The sequence below is a fragment of the Thrips palmi genome, unplaced genomic scaffold (assembly GCF_012932325.1).
Source record: "Thrips palmi isolate BJ-2018 unplaced genomic scaffold, TpBJ-2018v1 HiC_scaffold_11, whole genome shotgun sequence".
NCBI classification, from domain to species: Eukaryota; Metazoa; Arthropoda; class Insecta; order Thysanoptera; family Thripidae; genus Thrips; species Thrips palmi.
In genome coordinates this window covers 9,762,665-9,782,883 of record NW_023144622.1, presented here as the reverse complement: position 1 = coordinate 9,782,883, position 20,219 = coordinate 9,762,665, and the positions used below count along the sequence as shown (strand labels likewise).

At 40.0% G+C, this 20,219-nt stretch overlaps 3 protein-coding genes across 11 annotated transcripts in view; 2 read left to right on the top strand and 1 right to left on the bottom strand.

Moving 5' to 3' along the window:
• The window catches only part of LOC117639639 (aldose 1-epimerase-like), a 151,312-nt gene that overhangs the window by 85,782 nt on the left and 45,311 nt on the right, over positions 1–20,219 (top strand). The window lies entirely within an intron of this gene.
• LOC117639637 lies at positions 9,680–16,974 on the top strand. 9 transcript variants are annotated; one of them, XM_034375499.1, is made up of 17 exons: positions 9,680–9,934; positions 10,183–10,308; positions 10,676–10,797; positions 11,088–11,208; positions 11,303–12,361; positions 12,454–12,557; positions 12,644–12,879; positions 12,959–13,522; positions 13,615–13,628; positions 13,705–13,839; positions 13,926–14,149; positions 14,234–14,365; positions 14,444–14,576; positions 14,663–14,785; positions 14,880–14,947; positions 16,339–16,443; positions 16,836–16,974. In XM_034375499.1, the coding sequence occupies exon 5, from the start codon at positions 11,357–11,359 to the stop codon at positions 12,359–12,361; it is 1,005 nt and encodes a 334-aa protein (XP_034231390.1). In that variant the 5' UTR covers positions 9,680–9,934; positions 10,183–10,308; positions 10,676–10,797; positions 11,088–11,208; positions 11,303–11,356; the 3' UTR covers positions 12,454–12,557; positions 12,644–12,879; positions 12,959–13,522; positions 13,615–13,628; positions 13,705–13,839; positions 13,926–14,149; positions 14,234–14,365; positions 14,444–14,576; positions 14,663–14,785; positions 14,880–14,947; positions 16,339–16,443; positions 16,836–16,974. The 9 variants fall into 9 exon arrangements, with proteins under 9 accessions (XP_034231390.1, XP_034231391.1, XP_034231389.1 ...); XM_034375500.1 differs by having other exon boundaries at positions 12,959–13,374; positions 13,469–13,839; XM_034375498.1 differs by having other exon boundaries at positions 12,959–13,628.
• LOC117639634 lies at positions 16,773–20,215 on the bottom strand. The gene is made up of 10 exons (XM_034375489.1): positions 20,017–20,215; positions 19,631–19,725; positions 19,437–19,541; positions 19,215–19,323; positions 18,910–19,133; positions 18,650–18,766; positions 18,476–18,575; positions 18,168–18,392; positions 17,926–18,055; positions 16,773–17,811 (listed from the first exon to the last, which is right to left on the bottom strand). Exons 1-10 carry the CDS (start codon positions 20,087–20,089, stop codon positions 17,700–17,702), a joined length of 1,290 nt encoding a protein of 429 aa, XP_034231380.1. The 5' UTR covers positions 20,090–20,215; the 3' UTR covers positions 16,773–17,699.

The following is a 20,219-nucleotide window of genomic DNA, read 5'->3' as shown; positions in this document are numbered from 1 at the left end:
CCACAAAACATCAGGACGACGGAGGGGGTCACACCACAAAGTGTCTTTTCTTAAATGGGATTACTCATTCCATTCGCTGCAGAAAGTGCTGTATTTTCAAATAAATGTCCCAGGTTCGGGTGAAAGTAAAGAGGTTCACTTGGCGGTAATCCATTTCCTTACAAGAAAATACCATGCCCAAGAAGGTGCTGTCGAGCGGCCGTCGTGAGAGTTCACTCTCAGCCTCTTATTCACTCTATCGCCAGTGCCCAGTCACTGTAGCCTATAACAATAATATGTCGAATTTCCCTTTTAGATACAAACAATTTACGGCATTAAAATTATGGCCTTAAGGGGGGACTCTCGTACTTCCTGAGTCTTTCACTGGGACGGAAAATGTTGAAAAAAATTTTGGGTTGTCCTCAAGATGTGTAGAAGATATTTTAGTGACGGAGTTTTCAAATTCAATTTCTGTCCTGAGATACAAAGTTTCATTTAAACATTTCAATTTTTTGCCTTTTTTCCAAACTTTTTAGTTTTTGTAGACAAACATAGGGCTCATGTTAAGAAATCCACTTCAAAATTTGTCAACAAGTCATCAAAGAATAGTCGATGCAAATCATGTATGTGTCTTTCTTTGGCAAAATGTTTTGTCGACTGCTTAGAGCAGTAAAGTTGAGTGTATAAGCCAACAACAACTGGCCGAAGGAACTACCCACTCAGCTTAAAGTTGTTAAACCTTTTTAATCTGAAGCCTTTGAACTATAAAAATACTATTTTTGGCCATTTTTCCACCAGGGTCCCTCCTTAGGCAACAAGTGATCTGAGCATTGGATTCTATGAGACAATTCACTGGATTTGCCAATAATTAATCTCCGTAAAAGTAGTTCAGATCAGCCTGCCCTAAACTGAGTCTGTTAACATTAACTATTAATACATATTCCAACGAATTGACGTTTGGATCAGACGGACGGGCAAACAGAAAATGTGTTACAACCCCGACCGAGAAACGGGCTTCGCTTTCGCTCAGCCAATAAATAAGCTGATTTTGTTTGTAAGGCCTAAAACAGTTTGTAAGATTGTCAGTGTGTGTGCGCTGGGTCTTGTTGGAGTGTTGAGGAAAATAAAGGAGATTAGGTTGATGAACAAAGACTGTGTTTTATTCATAATCAACATACATTTTGTAGACTCAGCACCAGGTGAGCCACGGCACGACATACAATGGATGGAGACGGAATGTCTACGGACGGACAACTGAGTATCGCGGAAATTTGCACAACATATCTCCAGTTTACAGCCACGTTTGATTCCGGTTCGCGCAACTCCCAACAGGGGTGGCATGGGGTGGCATATACAATCTGACATCATTTTATAGGTAGTTTTATCAGCGAATATCCTCAAATTGTCGCGCATGTAAAATTACTGCTCTAACCCGAAATTTAACTATAAAGTGGACACTGATTTAAGGCCACTGACGATTTACGTCGATATTAGGGCTGATATCACTAAACACGGACGTTATTAGTTTGCTTTTTGGTTGTGGAATGTTTGACTGAGACCATCTCTCCCTGTACTGTTATTTCCAAAACGCCAACACCGTCAACCCAAAAACATCCAGGACCGTTATTCATCACTTTATAATCAAATTTCCCAACCCACCCTTTCTCTTTTACCATGTAATTTTTCAAAAAAGAAAAGTAGCTGCCTTGGGAAATTTCACCAGTGCCAACTGCATTAGCATGACCACAACGTAAATGATAATAATTTGTCTTAATTTGAAAACCAACAAGGAGCTGAGAAAAAATGCTTGGATCGTTCGCAATATTACATATTATTGCTGGCTCTGTCAGAGAAGGGAAAGTACGTCGTTCAGCAGCAAAAGCGAGTCTAAGGTACCCCACCGTCTCTTCCAAGTATTTCTTTGCTTCACCTGCATTCTTGTCAGCACTTTCATAATAAAAAAGGACTGCTCTGAAAATTTTGTACAATGCAGGGCCACATTTTGGGAAGTTACTCAACATGCGCTCTAATTCTGAAAGCATTTCTTTTGAGGACTCAAATTTCTGCCCCAAAGTAGAATCGATCTTGCTGAAAACGTAGGGTTCATCTTTGTGAGCAAGCGCTTCAAGCATCTCCACTGAACAACGTTTCTTGAGAGATAACCAAGCTTTACACATCTTGATCACCGCCTCAAACATTTCTGGTAGGCTCATGTTCGTCACTTTCAAGAAGAATTTAGGCAATTCGACCATGAGAGTAGAAATCACAGAAGAAAGAGCCACTCTAATCGAATTGACGAAACCAAGTGCCTCTAACGATTCCCAAATCAACATTCCACAGCCTACAAACGCGAAACCAGCGAAACCAATACGAAGCCATATTGGGAGAGCCTCCGTACATATGAGGATCTGATCATGATTCATTCTGTCTACTAGCTCGCCAGCTGCACGAAAACCTGAGTAAGCTACGCAGGTCCCCAAAATGCCACCTGCAACAGGAGCACTAACTAGTAGGAATGGCAACGCGCACAAGCTGAGTGCGCCTACGAAACAATCGAGTCCCTCTAACGGGCTCTCTGGAGTGGTACCATATAGAAGCATTACATTACCTCCTTTCGGACAGTAGATGCCTCGTTTAGGACAGCAAATCTTCCCTTTAGGCAAATTGTTATTAGAGAGAAAGTCGTCAAAACCCTTGTAGCGGCGTCCACACAGATCAACAAAGAAGTACTTCAGAATAACCTCTCCACTGGGATCTTTAATGGGTACATTGACGCGGAATACGGGCACTTGCAACCTGCCATTGCCGGTTATCACACTTATTACGATCATACCAATATCAACGCTATCGTTTGCGAAATGCTCGTCCTTCTCCAAACATTGAAGTACTTCGTTAATCTTCTTTGTTTCGTTTTTACCATGCCATTTCCTAAACAAGATCTCAATCCTTTCTCGTAACAAGGTTATCATTTCCCTATTCTCAAAGAGAGAATTCTTGTCTGTACAAAGACACGAGAGTTTGACCCTATAATTAGTCGATACCAGGAGTTGATCACAATACTTTTGCTGCTCTGCTTGAACTTCCTTCACTATTTTAGGGTCCCAATCTGCGGGCGGGTGATCTTGAAACCTGAAAAAAAGAACGAACTGTTGAAAGGAGGAACATAAGAAACAAGACTGAAGGGGCATTTCACGTCAAACCATCATGGTCCATAACGTTCTTCCTTAGATTCAGCCCCAAATGTTTTCTATCGTAGCAGAAAGTAGCAACACGGCATTTTTGAGCGCTCCGTGCCTTGGCGAAGTCGGGACCCGCACCACCGCCCTAGCCGGTGCCGGCCTGTTGCGAACCGAGCTAACCTCTTCGAAAAACACTGTTTTCGGCCGTTATTTCGTGGCAAGTCAGTCTCGTTTGTAGTCAATTCCCTACTTAATTTTAGTTTTGTTTCGATCAAGCACAAAAGATATTTTCTCTGTCCTGAAATCGCAGAGAATTTTTTCTAGTACAGCACAACGTCAACGCGCCTCAGCCGCTCGCATTAACAAAGATTCCGAAAGATTCTCAGCGCCTTTGCCCAAAGAAAAGATCTTCTGTGCTTGGTTGAAAGAAAACAAAACTTACGAGGGAACTGGCAACAAACGAGACTGACTTGCCACCACATAACGTTCGAAAACAGAGTTTTTCTGATCGGTTGCTCGGCTCACAACACGCCGGCACCGGCAGGGGCGGTGGTGGGGGGCCGGGCCGGCACTCGCTACGGCATGGGAAGCTCAAAAGTTCCGTGTAGCTACCCTCTGATCGTAGCCTACCACCCAAGGCACTCCCATGATATTTTTTGAAAACATTTCAGAACTTTGGCCGCAGTTATCTTTTGAATTTTCAGATAAATTTCGAGATTTTTTTTTAGCATTTTGTAAAGAGGCGTTCCAGACCAAAAAAGCCACTGGCTGTTTTTGAGGGTTTGGGACTTTTTGGGTTGGTAGAAGCGGGTGACCAAAAAATCTACCCACTAGGTTTTTCTTGCAGAAAATAGTGCTCTCTTTCGAACACTGTAAATATTATGTTGTGAATTTACGACGGAATATTTTCCGAAGGTTTTTGGGAATGTCCAAAAGTGCACTGTAAATGTTTCTTCCCTACTCTGCAAACTCAAGTGTGTGCCAGGCACACACTTCCTGGTGCATGCCTGCGGCACCCCACTTCTTTTCTGCATGCCTGGCAGGCACACACTTCCGGGTGATGCCTCAGGCACACACTTGCCGTCGCTCTTATGCATGCATACAAGCAAGTTGTGCCTGAGGCATGCACCGGGAAGTGTGCCTGCCGGGCATGCAAAAGAAGTGTGCCTCCCGGCATGCACAGGAAGTGTGGCCGCAGGCATGCCCCAAAAAGTGTTACGGAAGGAACTTTTGTAAATCAACGGAAGTTCATCGTTAATTTACGAAGGTTCGTAGTAAATTTACGTAGAAAAATCGTAAATTCACAAAGTCTGTTGTAAATTTACGAAGGGCTTTGTAAATTCGCGACGGGCTTCGTTTATCTATACACTGCGAGAAAAAACTACAGAGAATCCGGTTAATTTTTTCACAGCGTCGCTCTTTACCCGAAACCACAGTGATCTCCGTCTTTTAAAAGAGGAGCTCACTTTTTGTTTTTTGTGTTCATCTCTCTGTTCCGGGGGGCCAATGCCTCATCGGGAGGGCATGGTCAAAGCCTCATAGGTCACCTTTGGGGCCCCCGAGGACATCGACGGGCACCTCACAGGGTCCCCGATGACGATGCGAGCATTTTAGCCCTAGGTTCCGACCATTCGTTAAAAGGTCTCCCAAGATCTTTTTTTAAAGATCCAGTTGACCAATCAGGATCTTAAAAAAGGGGGTTGATCAAAATTTTTTTTTTATTCTTGATGCGAGTAGATCTTGGCGAGACCTTATCAACGAATGGTCGGAACCTAGCTCTAAAATGCTCGCATCGTCATCGGGGACCCTGTGAGGTGCCCGTCGATGTCCTCGGGGACCCAACGGTGACCTATGAGGCTTTCGACCATGCCGTCCGATGTGGCAAAGGCCGCTCGGACAAAAGAGAGATAAACACAAAACAACAGTGAGCTCCGTCTTTTAAAAAACGGAGGTCACTGTGGTTTCGGGTACAGAGCGACGCTGTGAAAAAATAAACAAGATTCTCAGAAGTTTTTTCTCGCAGTGTACGACGGCCCTTCGTAAATATACGACGGACCTTCGTAAATAAACGAAGGAACTGTTGGCAATTTTTTTGCCGAAGGATCCGTCGTTAATTCCAGACCTATAATTACGAAGGTTCTTCGTATATTAACGAAGGTTCCCTGTAAATTTACGAAGAATCTTTGTAGATGTACGAAGATGCTTCCATTGTAATTGCAAAATCGACAAAGGTCCTTTAAAATAATTACGAAGGTTTCTGTATATACACGAAGAGCTTCGTAAATTCACGAAGGAACCGTCGGCAATTTTTGCCGAAGGATCCGTAGATTATTCCGAAGATTAATTTTTACAGTGAATGGCGTGTCGCACGAGCAGGGGGTAGCAGCAGCCTAGTGCGCGCGTGAAGCCATGCGCACCGCTCGGGCCCGGGAAGGGGGGGCCCGGGGCCCCGCGGCCGAACCAAATTAAACAGAACTTTGTCAAAACTGCATTGAACTGAGTAAACGAGGTCATTTTTAGATTCTACGCAAAAAAATCCTATCCATGTGTGACAATGGAATGGACAGCATCGACTTTTGCCAATCCGATGAGTGGATTTTATAGATAAAGGACCAAACTATCATATTACGAGATAAAAAGTTTGTGTGCGCCGCGTGAAAAGCAGTGGCGCAGCAAAAATTGCAAAACCGTCATTTCTGGGTAGTTTCAGATCAGATTAGCCACCTTTCGCGTGACCATCTCCGCTCCATGTTGAGTCAAAATATTGTCCCAAGTGATGTCAGAATTGGTGTGAAATTTCACCGCTGTAGTTCCAGTTGTTTGGAAATAGCAGCTTTCTAAAGTTTCGCAATCACGTAAGGTATTTACTTTACGTAGAATTGCGGTAAATGTGAAGACTTGTCGCAGATCGGGTAATAAAAGAGACAGATGGGTGGGTCAAAGTTCTCTGGGACAAGGAATCCGATTTGGCCGGTACGAAGACCCTGGGTGGACTCTGAAGTCGGAAAAAAAGCCATTTTTATATGGTTTTCACGAAAAACATAGTTTTAGTTTAGGGTCTTCGTACCGGCAAAATCGGATTAATTGTCCCAAATTACGCTTAGAAAACTTTGACGCACACATCTATCTCATTTATAACCCGATCTGTGACAAGTCTCCACATTTACCGTAATTCTTCTTAAGGGGGGACCCTGGTGAAACTTTCAAGTAGGCTTCAAAATAATCCCAGAAAGTTGAAACTTTGCTTAATTATTAGGTTTATTATGGTGAGTTCCCAAAACAAAATTCAATCCAAAATGTTGAACGGTCTCTGAGAAAAGTGGCTTTTTAGTGTGTTTTAGAGCGTTGGGGAAAAATCTTCCTGCGTCTTTCATTGGGACGGAAAGTCTTGAAAATTTTTTTTGGGGTTTTCCTTTAAAATGTATAGAAGAGATTTTTGTGACGGAATCATCAAATTCAACTTCTGTCCTAAGATTCAGTTTTCAAATTTTAACATTAAAAAAAAAAGATTTTTTTTTCCTTTTTTCAAGCTTTTTGGTGTGTTTTAAAAAAAATAAGACTGAAAGATTCCGTCACTAAAAATTTTTCGACAAGTCATCAATGAATAAATCCATGCAAGACGATTCATGTAGGTGTCAACCAGGAACGCAGGAAGTCTTTCTACGACAAAATTTTTTGTCGACTGAGCAAAGCTGTGAAGTTGAGCGTAGAAGCCAACGACAACTGATCTCAATGTTATTTCCTTCCCAAAAGATAAAGAAACTACCCACTTAGCTTAAAGGTGTTCAACCTGTTGAATCTGAAACCTTCTAAGCACATTTTTATCTATGAACTTTGGAAATACTATTTTTGTCAATTTTGGCGATTTTTTCACCAGGGTCCCCCTTTAAAGTAAATACCTTACGTGATTGCAAAACTTTAGAAAGCTGCCATTCCCAAACTACTGGAGCTACAGCGGTGAAATTTCACACCAACTCTGACATCACTTGGGACAATATTTTGACTCTAAATGGGGCCGAGATGGTCACGCGAAAGGTGGCTAATCTGATCTAAAACTACCCAGAAATGACGGTTTTTCAATTTTTGCAGCGCCACTGCTTTTCGCGCCGCGTACACAAACTTTTTATCTCGGAATATAATAGTTTGGTCCTGTATCTATAAATTCCACTCATCGGATTGGCGAAAATCGATGCTGAACACCAAAACCCCCAGGAAAATAAAACCACTACAAAAACTGAAAAACAGTCAAAACATCTTTTCGGGCACCGGATTCGTGCACGCTAAAGACCTTACGGATACCGTGTTTGTTAGTTACGGATAGTTTTGTGCAGCCATATTACGGATCGAATTTTATTTGTAATATGGATGTTTTTGTCCGTAATACAACGATTTGGGAATCCGTACGTTACAACGAAATAATCTGTCAATTACGGACATCAAAAATTTGTTTACGGACAAAAATATCCGTATTACAAACAAAAATTTGATCCGTAATACGGCTGCACAAAACTATCCGTAACCTACAAACACGCTATCCGTAAGGACTTTACTGTGTGTTCCTCGCGTGATTTTACGTAAGATACCACATTTTGAGCTCAATCGAGGCCTCAGAAAGGTGATTTTTTAATTTTGGCCAAGTTATGTCAAAAGTTGTTAGAGAAAACGAAAATTGCCCATAGAATCTGAACGGTGCATTCGGCCCGAAAAACGGGTAGGTACCCGAGGTTACCCTTCCCTGAGGTTACCCCCCCTAATTTCCTTTATTTAAAATCATTTTTAAATTTATTTTTTTTATAAAGCCGATTTCCTGAGGTTACCCTTCCCTAAGGTCACCCCCATATATTTCTTCAATTAAATAAGATAATAAATGCTAAAATAAATAAAATAATAGAATAAATAATAAAAGAAATAAATCGGTTTATAATTAAATAAAAATTATTGAAATTAAAATATTTATTTATTTTCTAAAACGTACATTTTTAATAAATTTCATCTCTTTCTAAATATAATCCATTTAAAAATAAGTATTGAAAAAAAAACGTGGAACGATCCTACTTGTGTCCGCCCTGACTCCAACCTCTCCTTCTCCCCCCAGCTCCTCTCCCCGCGGGTAGGCAACCCATCAAACACCACTACGTAGCGCAGTGGTTCTCATCCCTACCCAGTTTTTCCTAGCCTCGTGGCCGGGGAGCGATGCAAAATAAGAAGGTAATACTACGTTTACACGGGGGAGCTAGCCTCGGTCAACTCGAGGGGTGGGGGAGTGGAGGGGGTAGGTCTCGAGCTAGCCGGGGTCAACTCGCGCGCATGAACACGTAGGTGGGTCAACGAGTTAGCCCCCTCGAGCTACCCTGGCTAACTCGTTGACCGAGGCTAACTCCAACGTGTAAACACCACAGGGTCAAGTGAGGTTAGGTGTGCGCAGTGTTTTTGAGGTGTTGTAGGCCCATCTATTTTCTATTATTATGAGTACACCTGTGAAATCGTTGGAAAAACTTGGGAAGAAGTTTTCCGTTGTATGAAATCATTAATTTACTTATTTTATTTTATGTAATTTTTATTGCTTTGATTTTTACCACTTGTAACTGATTGTTTCTGAATAAAAATATCTATTGTCTATTGCGCAACGCAAATTTCGACCTGATTTCGACTTAAATTCGAAATTGTTTGGGCTATCTTGAGGTTAGAAAGTCACCCCAACAACGCTCCCCGGCAACGCGTGAACACCACGTCTGCTAGCCCTGGCTGAGTGGTGTCTCCCCTCCACTCCCCCACCCCTCGAGTTGACCGAGGCTAGCTCCCCCGTGTAAACGTAGTATAAGTTAGCTTATGGTGGATGCAGTAGCTCATAGTACACTGGCCGTCAAAATTTAAGCCCCACTTTTTCCTTTTCTTATAACTCTTGCTAGAATTTAGCTAGAAACTTGAAATTTTGAGGAGAGGTGGGCCAAAGTGTTAGGTAAACATCCCCAAAGTTTCAACAACGAAACCCACCCCAGTCCCATGGAACTGTTGCATCAGTCCCCACTACAGTGCAAACACTCGTGTAAATGTTATCACAATGTCAGAAACCTGTCTGAAAACCTGATCAAAATTCGCGCACCTCTGAAAGCTGAAAACATCTCCTAACATTCTGTAGAACTTACACCATCAATATCAGAGTAAGTTTTCAGAATTTCAGCTTTCAGAGGTGCGCGAATTTTGATCAGGATTTCAGACATGTTTCTGACATTCTGACAAAATTTACACGAGTGAAGGGCTTAGTGATTAAACTTCGCTAACAAATGTATGAGTATAAGGTGACAGTCCTCTGTATGGATTTTTCGAAATCCACACTGAGCACAATTCCAAAATAGGTGACATGGTTGAAATCTCGCTGTAAACAATGAAAATAATTCAAGCAGAACAACTTGCAAACTCGCCATCTTGACCTATTGGCACTAAAGAGCTCGACTGAAAATAAAGGCCCTTGTTGCTTTTGGCAGACCCGATCAGCTGCTGACTCGCGGTGGCGTCCGAAAGAACGCACTCCGAAACCGGCAGTGGAGTTGGAGCAGTGCGTTTCGTCGTAAGGTTGGCGTAGGAACTATGTGATGATGGTGTGCTGAAAGAAGAGACCTCTGGCTTTCGGTAGAAGCTATCCCCGGTACCACGGGGTCACGAGGCTCTCTCAGCGTCCAGGCGAACTAGTGTGAATGGATCAGGAGACGTTTGCGATGCGGCCCCGCGTATGTTGTTGTTTTTTGATTTCGTCTCCGAACGAAGTGTGCAAGAACGTGAGTGGTATTTTTTCTCAATACAACGCTATTATGGTACTGCTATCCACTCCTTGGTTCATTCTTCGCCTTAGCATATGTGTTGCGTCTCGTTTGGCCTCGACACGTTTTCTTTCGCCTTGTTACGCTAATTTCGTTTTGTATTTTGGACAACCTAACCACAATCCCGAAACGTACAGAGCTTTTTAGTGTGTGTTCTCCTTCTGTTACTGCTCTTGCCTAATGTGATACATTGTCTTGTTGCTCAGGAACTGAAGGAAGATTCCATGATCATGGTGGTGGTGACATCTCAGCGGAGGTATGCAGTAGACAGACAACTTCGCACCTATCACTAAGTTCAAATCAGATGCAACAAGATGGAAGCAGGATACAAAGTGAGTAGCCAGGCCCCTGTATAGTCCTAAAATAATTGTTAACATGGTCCTGAGGACTCTGTGTAAAGGACAGTTGGAGAGAATATCTTGTAATATTCCTCTATTGAGTGTTATCGCAAGCAATATCTTGCAATAATTTGGTTGCACTATCCAAATCTTCATAATCATGCAGGCGGCTTCCTAATTTATACTTGTTTGTCTCACAGTGGGCTGCAGGAATTTTAACATTATAAACAAAAATATGTCTAGCCCTTCATATCTTTGTTCATTTTGCATCATTCATTTTTAGAGGAAGTGACTCATTGGGATCTAAAGCTATGGCAATGTAATGTGAACAGTCAGTGTTGGATTTTTTTTTTTTTCCCAGAAATTACCCGTTCTTTCAAGGAGTGAAAGCCCCGAGATTGTGAAGAACTGTTGCGGCTTTGGAACGAGTGACAAAATGGATGGAGTCCTTTGATGGATCTTCAAGCCTTCAGAAATAGACAGGTGAATTAGAGTTGCATGTTGTTATGGAATCAGACTTTGCTCTGCTCTTATTTCTTTTGTTCAATTTCTCTCTGTATTTCCACTGGGCTATGAAGAGTGTGAATTTGCTGCTGGCAATGTTGCTCAAAATTAATACTTAAAAAATTTCTTTCTTAACTTGTACAGACTGTTCAGTCTGCCGTTTTGTTGTTTATTTTAAATGCACTTTTTTATCAGAGGGAGTTAAATCATCAGAGGTCTGAAGTTGGTGAATTGTAATGTTGAACGGTTTGTTCTGTTTTTTGGTGCAGGGTTCAGCCGTTCTTCCAAAGAGTGAAGCCCCAAGATTGTGAAGAACTGTTGCAGCTTTGAAATGAGTGACAAAATGGATGGAGTCCTTTGATGGATCGTCAAGCCTTCAGAAATAGACAGGTGAAATAGAGTTGCATGTTGTTATGTATCAGACTTTGCTCTGTTCTTATTTCTTTTGTTCAATTTCTCTTTATATTTTCACTGGGCTCTGAAGGGTATGAATTTACTGCCACTGAAGTAAGGAGTCACTGCTGGCATTGTTGGTCAAATGCAATACTTAGAAAAGTTAGCCCTTCCAATTTCGTTGGTCAATGAACACATAGCCTCTCTGTCCAAGGCCTTTGAATCTGATAGACCAGGTGTAATTCTCGAGGATCACCTAGGCCCCACGAAGCATTTGCGACAAAGTTCTGCTCAAATGCGAACTCTTGCTTTACTGCTGCCTTTTGTTCTACAAAAGGAGACAGCTGATGGCAGCATGGTGTTCAGTGGAGATCAAGAATATTTGGATTGCCTCATTTGTGTGTTACAATTTCTTCAGTTGTCTATGGCCTTCAAGTTTCATATAACGGATGTTGAAGTTTTGAGAAAAAAGATTGAAAAGCTCCACGCCATGATCCTTGCCCTTGATGAAATCAATATGGGCAAATTACATTTTTTGCACCACCTATTCGATGGGATTGCTTTGTTTGAAGTGTTTCGCCAAGTTGCATGTTTTCGATGTGAAGGTCATCATGCCTCTTTCAAGAGACTTCTGAAAATCTTGCACAATTTTTTGAACCCTTTAAAGACTCTGGCGGTTCGTCATGAAATCTCTAAATGCCGCCAAATGATGAAGAAAAATTATCTCTATGATGTTCATGAGTGCACTCCTAAACAGGAGGTGTCCAAAGCAGTTAACAGAAATGTGAATTTAATCAAGGACTCATTTCCTGACTGGCAAACTATTGTATTGGTATCAAAGGTGAAGATTTTTGGGACAACTTTCAAAGAGGGTAGCCCAATCCTCCTTGCAGACAGTCCACCAGAGTTTGCTATCGTTAAACGTATGTATCAGATAAATGGAGAAAAATTTTCATTCTTATGCCAGAAAACAAAGACAAAGTGCTTCGCCATGAACCTGAATGCGTATGAAATTTTTCCTGTTGGCACCATAGTAGCAATTGATGTGTTCCAGCTTAACTTTCTCCATCCAATTATTTCTTTGACCTGGCAAGGGAAGAAATATGTCCTGCCTTTGGGACATCGCTCCTTGCTGGTTGGAGACACTTAGGTAAGGATTATCTAAAGTAGTAGTCTTTTTCTCCTCTTTTCTCCCTATGCAGCTAAACATGTGACAAAGGTGTCTGACAGACTCTTTTCTAGGCCATCTACTAAAGCACTTCTGAAAGCGCTAAAGTAAAGTGAATAATGCTGATATAATACAAGGAATTGCTTCTACTTGCTGCCCCTATAGTCCTCCTTCTGTTGTAAGTAAAACCAGTAAAATTGTTGGGCAAATGATGTCAGGCTTAATACTTTTGAACTTAAGATCACTTGTATTTTTATTTTGCAGGCGGATGATCAGATAATGGAAAAGATTGTTTTTACAAGTTTGATTTAACACCGTTACACTGACAAATCGCAGCAGTAAAGAAAGCGTTCGCATTTGAACAGAGCTTTAGAATAATGACTGTCAGCCTGAAGACAGACTACGATGACCAGCCAGTTGCTATGCGCTGGATGAGGGCTCCTTGAAAGTTTGCTGTATAACTTGACTCCCACCTCTTCTCTGAACACTCTCCTTGATTTGTAAGTATATCTAGTACAACTGTTGGGCAGTTGATGTCTGGTGAAATGTCTTAGAACTTAATGTATTTTTGTCTTGCAGGTCGATTCTTAGATTATGGATTGGATCGTGTTTATAAGTGTGATTCCTTTCCTAAATCCTTTTGTTACTGAGCAAGTTTTGAGTTCCTGTTATCATGCTTTAAGTAGCAGACTGGCTGGCAGGCTGGCTGGCTGGCAGGCTGGCTGGCTGGCAGGCAGGCTGGGAGGCAGGCAGGCAGGCAGGCAGGCAGGGTAGCATGCTCGCAGGCATGCTGGCTGGGAGGCAGGCTGGAAGGCAGGCACGCAGGCAAAAGAACACATCTGCACACAGCAAATATTGGATAGGAAGTGGCATGTTTTATTTTTGCAAGATCGCTGGAACACAACATTTGTGATGCATTTTTGGAGTGCAGTGGTGCATGAGTAATTTTAAATAGGCAGTGACTATGATGATTAGCTAATGCCTCTACATACAAGGTATGAGAAATATAAACAGTGGGAAAATGTGAATATGCGAGTTTTTTAATTTGTGGCAGGATTAATCATCAAAACACTATACCTATCTCTTTAGTTTTCTTATTTGTTACTAGAGGAGCTGCAGGTGTATTTTGTCTGAGATAATGAAGTGGGTATTTTTTAAAAGTTTGATTCATTTTCTATTTTAAATATTTGTACAATGTTTAACTTCTCTTGGCAAACTTTAACTGGGTGCCACAGCATCTGAAAACATGGTACGTTTTTCCATGTGCTATTCAATAAACACTGAAAGAGCAATGTAATGATCCCAGTTTTGATTTAAAATTACAGGTTGGCTTGCTGTTAAGGGCGAACCTAATGACTGACTGAGCTCACCAAGCAGTTCCAATGTGCTGGCTGAAGGCTGACCACAAGTTTGCCGAATTGTATGATTTCCACCTTTCCTCTGAATTCTCTCCTCCTTTTGTAAGTCAATCCAGTACAACTGTTAGGCAGTTGATGTCTGGAGAAATGCATTTGAAATATTGATCAGTTGTATTTTCTTTTTGCAGGAGGGTCTTCAGGTGATCATAAGGATGAATTTTTATTCATTTTCTATTTATAAGATTTGTCCGATGTTTTACTTTCCTCGGCAATCTCACTTGTCTTGCTGCGTATGGCTGACCTGAAGACAGACTACGATGACCAGCCAATTGTTCAGCGCTGTCCGAGGTCTTACCAGAAGTTTGCGGTATACCTTGATTCCCACTTTTTCTCTCAACTCCTTCTTTGTTTTGTAAGTAAATCCAGTAAAACTCTTGGGCAAATAATGTTTAGTTAGGCCTTAAAAATTTTGATCTTGATAATTTACATTTTGCAGGTGTATTTTGTTGAGATAATGAAATGGGTACTCTTTAATTTTGGAGTTCGATTCATCTTCTATTTTAAATATTTATAGAATGTGTTACTTTTCTTGGCAATCTTACTTAGTTCCACAGCATCTTAAAACATGGTATGTTTTGATCATGTTTTATAAACTAAATAGATAAGAAGCATTCTAATTTAACTTTTTTATAATATTACATTACAGCTTGTCTTGCTGCTTCTTGCTAACCCAAGACTGACTTAGTCAACTAGCAAGGTGCCATGCGCCGGATGAGGGCTCACTGGAAGTTTGCAGTTTATCTGATTCCTACCTTTCCCCTGTATTCTTTCCTCTTTTTGTAAGTAAATCCGGTACAACTGTTGGGTGGTTCATGTCTGGTGAAATGCCTTTGAACTGTTGATCAGTTTTATTTTCTTTCTGCAGGAGTATCTTCAGATGATCAAAAGGATGGACTTTATAAGTTTTATTCAGTTTCTATTGAAAATAATTGTCCAATGTTTTACTCTCCAAGGCAATCCAAGGAGACCAGCACAGCTTCTTCTGCAGGTATGCTGACAGTAACTGTTGCTTGTAAAGTGTTATTTTCTCTCTTAATTTTTTACCAGTCTACCTGTTTTGTTAAATTATATTTTACAATTAGCAAGAGACAAAATGTGATGTGAGAAAACATTGCTGACCTTAAGCTCCCTGATTTATCTGAATGCCAAGGTAAGAATCCACAAGGGCGGCAATCACTCTTTGATTCATCAGAATGTGGTATCAAGGGAAATGGCTTGTCATTACTTTTAATGTCTTGGGCACCATTCACAATGGATTCTTAAAGACTTGTTCTCTAAAGAAATCGTTTTCTCAATGCTGAATTTCTTGATAGTATCTTCATGCCTCATCAGATCTTAATTTTCCTTTAAGTTTCTCCTCTTAATAATGGTCTCTTTGGGACAGATAATTTTATGTGTTGTTTTGTTTGTTGAGTCAATAACCTTACAGAACTAGAGTCCTTATACCAGAGCTGTTGTTCAAATATGTATGTAAAATTTGTAATGAATCACCGTTTGCTGCCTTTTACGATCCTCTTCTGCCAGCTTCTTGGGCATTCTGAGGCTTGAAATCCTTGGTCACATTGCGAGCTGTTTACGGGATTGGAGTAAATCATAAATTTTTAAATTATGCAGCTTTTTCTATCCCTGTTTGTTTTATTGCCCTCTCTTTATAAAATCTTATTTCTTACATACTTACTTATTTTTGCTGCCATTTTTCACTTTTGGAAAGTGTATGTATGTATTTAAAGAGTTTGGATTCCTGCTCCCTCGTCATTCTCTTTATAATGAATCACTTTCAAAAGAAGCCTCTCCTTCTTGTTTTCTCATATGAGAGCCTCTAATCTTCCAGGCTTGCGCTCTATTTGTCTGCTTCATTTCAAGTCCAGGGCGATACCAGATTCTTGTTGAATGGTGATAGGGAGAAATTTGTATGTTTCACATCCGAATTTTATCTATTATGTATTGAACACTATTAACTCAGGGAATCATATTTCACATTTTGAGACTGAATACTTCTCCATAGTAACTGCATACTTGCACTGAGGTCATGTTCCTTCTAAATGATCCCTGTTTGCAAGCGTCTCTGGTATTGGCTTCTTTCTTGCTCCTGACACGTCAATTGTCTCGATTTTGTCTTTTTCAACCTGAAATACTTGTTTCGTCTTTTGTGTCAATCCACAGAAATTTGACTTCCAAGTTGTACTATTTACTGTTTCTGATGAAATTTTGTAAGCAGCTTAGTGTCTTGAAAGTGTTGTTTGATCTTCTGGTTTGTGGTCTTTTCAATTCATACTGTTACTGTGTTTTCATTCTTTCAATCTCATCTAAAATCTTGAATAGTGTTTGCTTATGTGAGCAACCTGCTTATTTTGATCAATTTGAGGAGAACTTGTTACGTGAAGCAAACAGAAAATTTTTTTTTCCAATTGGCCAATTGGAACAATAAAACTGGAGAAACTTTAATTTTTCTTATCCTTTTTTTCTTTTATCATTTGTTACTGTTCCAGGATATTACTTCCAAACACAATTTTGACCTTCCACCTCTTGCTGCTCCACCAGGTACTAAGTCACAACAAGATTCCACCAGCCGCCACCGGGCCCCACTTCAGTCACTAGAATTATTGTGGATCAGCTGCTTTCGTCTGGATGCATTGCAATAACAAAGTGAGATATCTTATCTTACTGTAGCACACTCATTCTCATGTCTTAGTATCACTGAACATTTTGGCAATATTTTTGCTGTTTTCTTTTGCCCTGTGAATTATTGTTTTAACTGTGTTGGAAGATTACTGTTTCTACCAAACTCTTCAATCGCGGTTGTTTACATATTAGTTGAAAAGGTTCTTCTTTGTTTCAAACCCTTCTCTTACTTGTGGAACAGAATCCTGTTAAATGGTGTTGGGTAAAAAGGGTCAAAGTGCCTTTTGCAGCTTTTCATTACTTTCTACTCCTGTTTGTTTTGTGCAGTGTTGTCATTACTTTTGTAGAGTATGTTTTTTTTTTGTTAAATAGAGCTCATATATTTATGTCTACTGTTTGTCGTTTGTTTACTGCAGGTGAACTTGGAGTGATTGGAGCATCATTGAAGGGTTATTGGACTCACTTTTTAACGTGGAGAACTACGAAGACTGCTACGTACGTTAGTCTCCAGTTACTCGAGCTGCACTTCAAGAAAAGTACAATGAATGCTAGCAAGTTTAGTATTATGCTATGTGTTTGGTAGAGGTAGTACAGAGGTGTGTTGGCAAGTCACAGGAACCTTTTGAAGACTTGTCTTTTACTTATCAACATTCTTCTCACAAGCTTCCTTTACTTTTGATATGGGAAAGTCAAGTCAGACATGATCCAATTGAAACAGCATGTAAATAGAAAATTATCAATATGATATTTTATTATGTCTTATGTTATGGAAATGATGAAGTGGTAAAAGATCTTCTTACAGTAAAGGAACAATAATATCGTACTGACAACAGAATTAATGCATGAATTTCAGTTTGCAAAATAATTTAAGCTTTTAAAAGATGTCTTAAAAACTACGTCTGTTATTTCAGAATTATAAGTTAGCCACTGTCCTACTTGAGATCACTGAATGGGCCTTTCATGAATGACATCATTGTAACCAGCTGACAGCTGAGCTTTATGACCCATAAATAATGTTGATTATTTACATTGAAGTAACATCAATAAAGATAAGGAAAAAAAACTCTTGTTTCAGTTTGTTCGATTGTTTCAACAAATTGATGAATCAATCATGATCTTTGAAAATCCCAATTTTGAATTTTACCCATCCCAAAACACTTGAAAATTATGCAAGGGCAATCTAAATAAGAATTCACGTGCAATCATGGTGCTCCTTTCAAAAGATACCGACAATGTTTCATACTTTTGTTTTTCTAATGTGGTATTGGATCTCTGTATTTTTAGAGTACTTCAGGTTCTTCCAATACCCTTAACAAAGACCGCTCATTTGTCCAGGTGAAGTTCTCTGTAGAGAACGTGTTTCGCCACAAGCCAGGCTCACACTCTAGAAACCTGGAAATGACAGACAAGATCAAGTTAAAACACTCCACATTTCTAATTTGCATGCACTGAAAGATCCTGCTGGTTAAGTAAAGAAATATAATGTAAAGCAGACATTTCACTCACCTGCTTATAAGTCTAACATAGCCTTTGTTATATGGAGCTGGCATCTGAAATATCCACTTGCATCCTTTCTTTGTACTAATAGTTTTAAAAAAATGAAAAAAGAAAGAACCCAGGTCAGCATTGCCTTTATCTGTAATGAAATTGGTACGTAAGATTGTAAACATTGTGAACCGAGAAAACTATTAATCACAGAAAAAAATTATGAAATGTAAAGAAGGTACTGGAATTTTTATATTGCCTACCACTTCTTGAGGCAACGTAATATTCTATTTTCACCAAAGGGTAGAGCAGCTCCAATTCTTCTATTCTACCCAGATAAGTAATTGTGCATTCAGTCACGGCTTGACCAAAATTGTGTGCATCCATCACATCCTTGGTATCACTTCCTCTTGAGGGTTGATCGCAGAGGAACAATTCAAATTTTCTTATGCCTGCCATTTCTTCGAGATGTAAACACAGTGCAGCTCCTGCCAAAATGGTTTCAAGACAATCACAGTGAGGAATAAAGGGAAACCTGGGATGTTTAAATTTTTCTTGAATGTATCATTACCAGCGTTTTGAGATTCAGAAAAGCTGAAGATACTGACATGATTTTCAGACACACAAATGTGTGAATTAGGGTGTTGCTTTTGGTGAAACATATCAAGCATCTGAAATTAAAGAGTTTGTAGTGATTTATTTGAAAATGTGTGACAGAACACTGCACATACATTTAAATACTAACATTCTCTCTCCATCCATTTCTTAAAGGTAAACCCAAAGAGGCCTCGTTACTCAGGCAGCTGATGGATCCAGAAGAGTCATCCACTCTATGCACAAAGTATGCTCTCTTCAACTTTTCCTAGAATACACACATTATGTGAGTCATGAATATTTAAGTGAAAACTTCAGTCATTTCTTTAGATGGCATGAAATAAATCAGCAGCATTTATGCCAATGCCAGAGAAAAAACATTGCAGTGCTTTGAGGTGTGATTTTACTTACCAAACACACACAACAGATCTTTTTTTTTTCAAATATTGGATGGTCTAAATGTGCTCCTGCATCAGAAGATTCACAGGACAGGCAGCAGTTGAGATCAAAGCACAGTTTGGGCTTTACATTGTTTGATGCATTTTCAGTTCCTGTGGTGCTGGTTTGGACATCAGTCTTGCTTGAAAACCTCATGGAAAGAAGCTTTAATTGTTCTTGAACAAATCCTGACAGTTCTGTAATCAAACAAGAGCTAGTGACATACTGCTTGTCATTCTCCTGCATTCAGATGGAGAAATAATCAAACTTGTACATACTCCACCCTTCAGTCTTCACATCCCGAGGATCAGTAGCCAGTATCCAGTCATATACTTCCTTATCACATACATCGATATTTTCAGAGTGTTTATGCATCAGCATTAAGTCCTAAATACACAAAAATAAAGAGAAAAGACAATAAATCATGGTGAAGCAAACAGGAGACTCACGTATCAGTGCAATCAAAGTACAAATAGAAACTGCATTTCAAAGGCGCTTACTCTTCCTGCACGAAAAACGCCAAACTTAAACATCTTGGTTTTATTTTTGGTGAAGCATTTTGGGAACCCTTTCAAAAAGTCACACATTTTCAGAGACTGGTCAACCTGGACAAGTAAAACCAAAAAGTACAGAAAAAAAGGGAAATCTAATTACAGCACAAAATTTTGAGGATGTATGGTTTCATTAGATCTACCTTTGAAACTGAGTTGTGGCCGTACCAGTACACACATAAATGGCTATCGCTTTCATTGGTAAAATGTGTGCACAATGATGCTGGAACAACCATCCCTGAAAAGAGTCAGACAATGTGAGACAATTCATATAGTCCTTGTCCAACCCTTTCCCAAGAGCCGTATAGGCAATCTCTTATACAGGTACCGATATTCAGAGGTCTGCCCACACCCATATGAATGACCTAACCAAACCAACAGGAAATGATACCAGTCTCGTAAGAAGTGCAAAGAGAGATTACCAACTCAATTTTTCTTGAACTCTCTATACATGTCTAATTCACCACTGCACTACTCTCCACTTGTAATAAAAACACTTTGAATGTAGCGAAAGTTGCATTGTATTTACCTGGCCACCAGTCGTATCCTTTTAATTTTGCCCACACAAATTGCCCCTCTGAAACTTCTCTTAATTCAATCATCTTTCTGTTTGTTTTCTTAAAGAAAAAAGAACAAACAGTTCTTTTTACGATGGTCTCGGCTAATTCAATAATTTGCACAAAAGTTGAAATTGGCTTGAGCCTGTCAGCTGAAGCAGAAGCCAAAGTTACC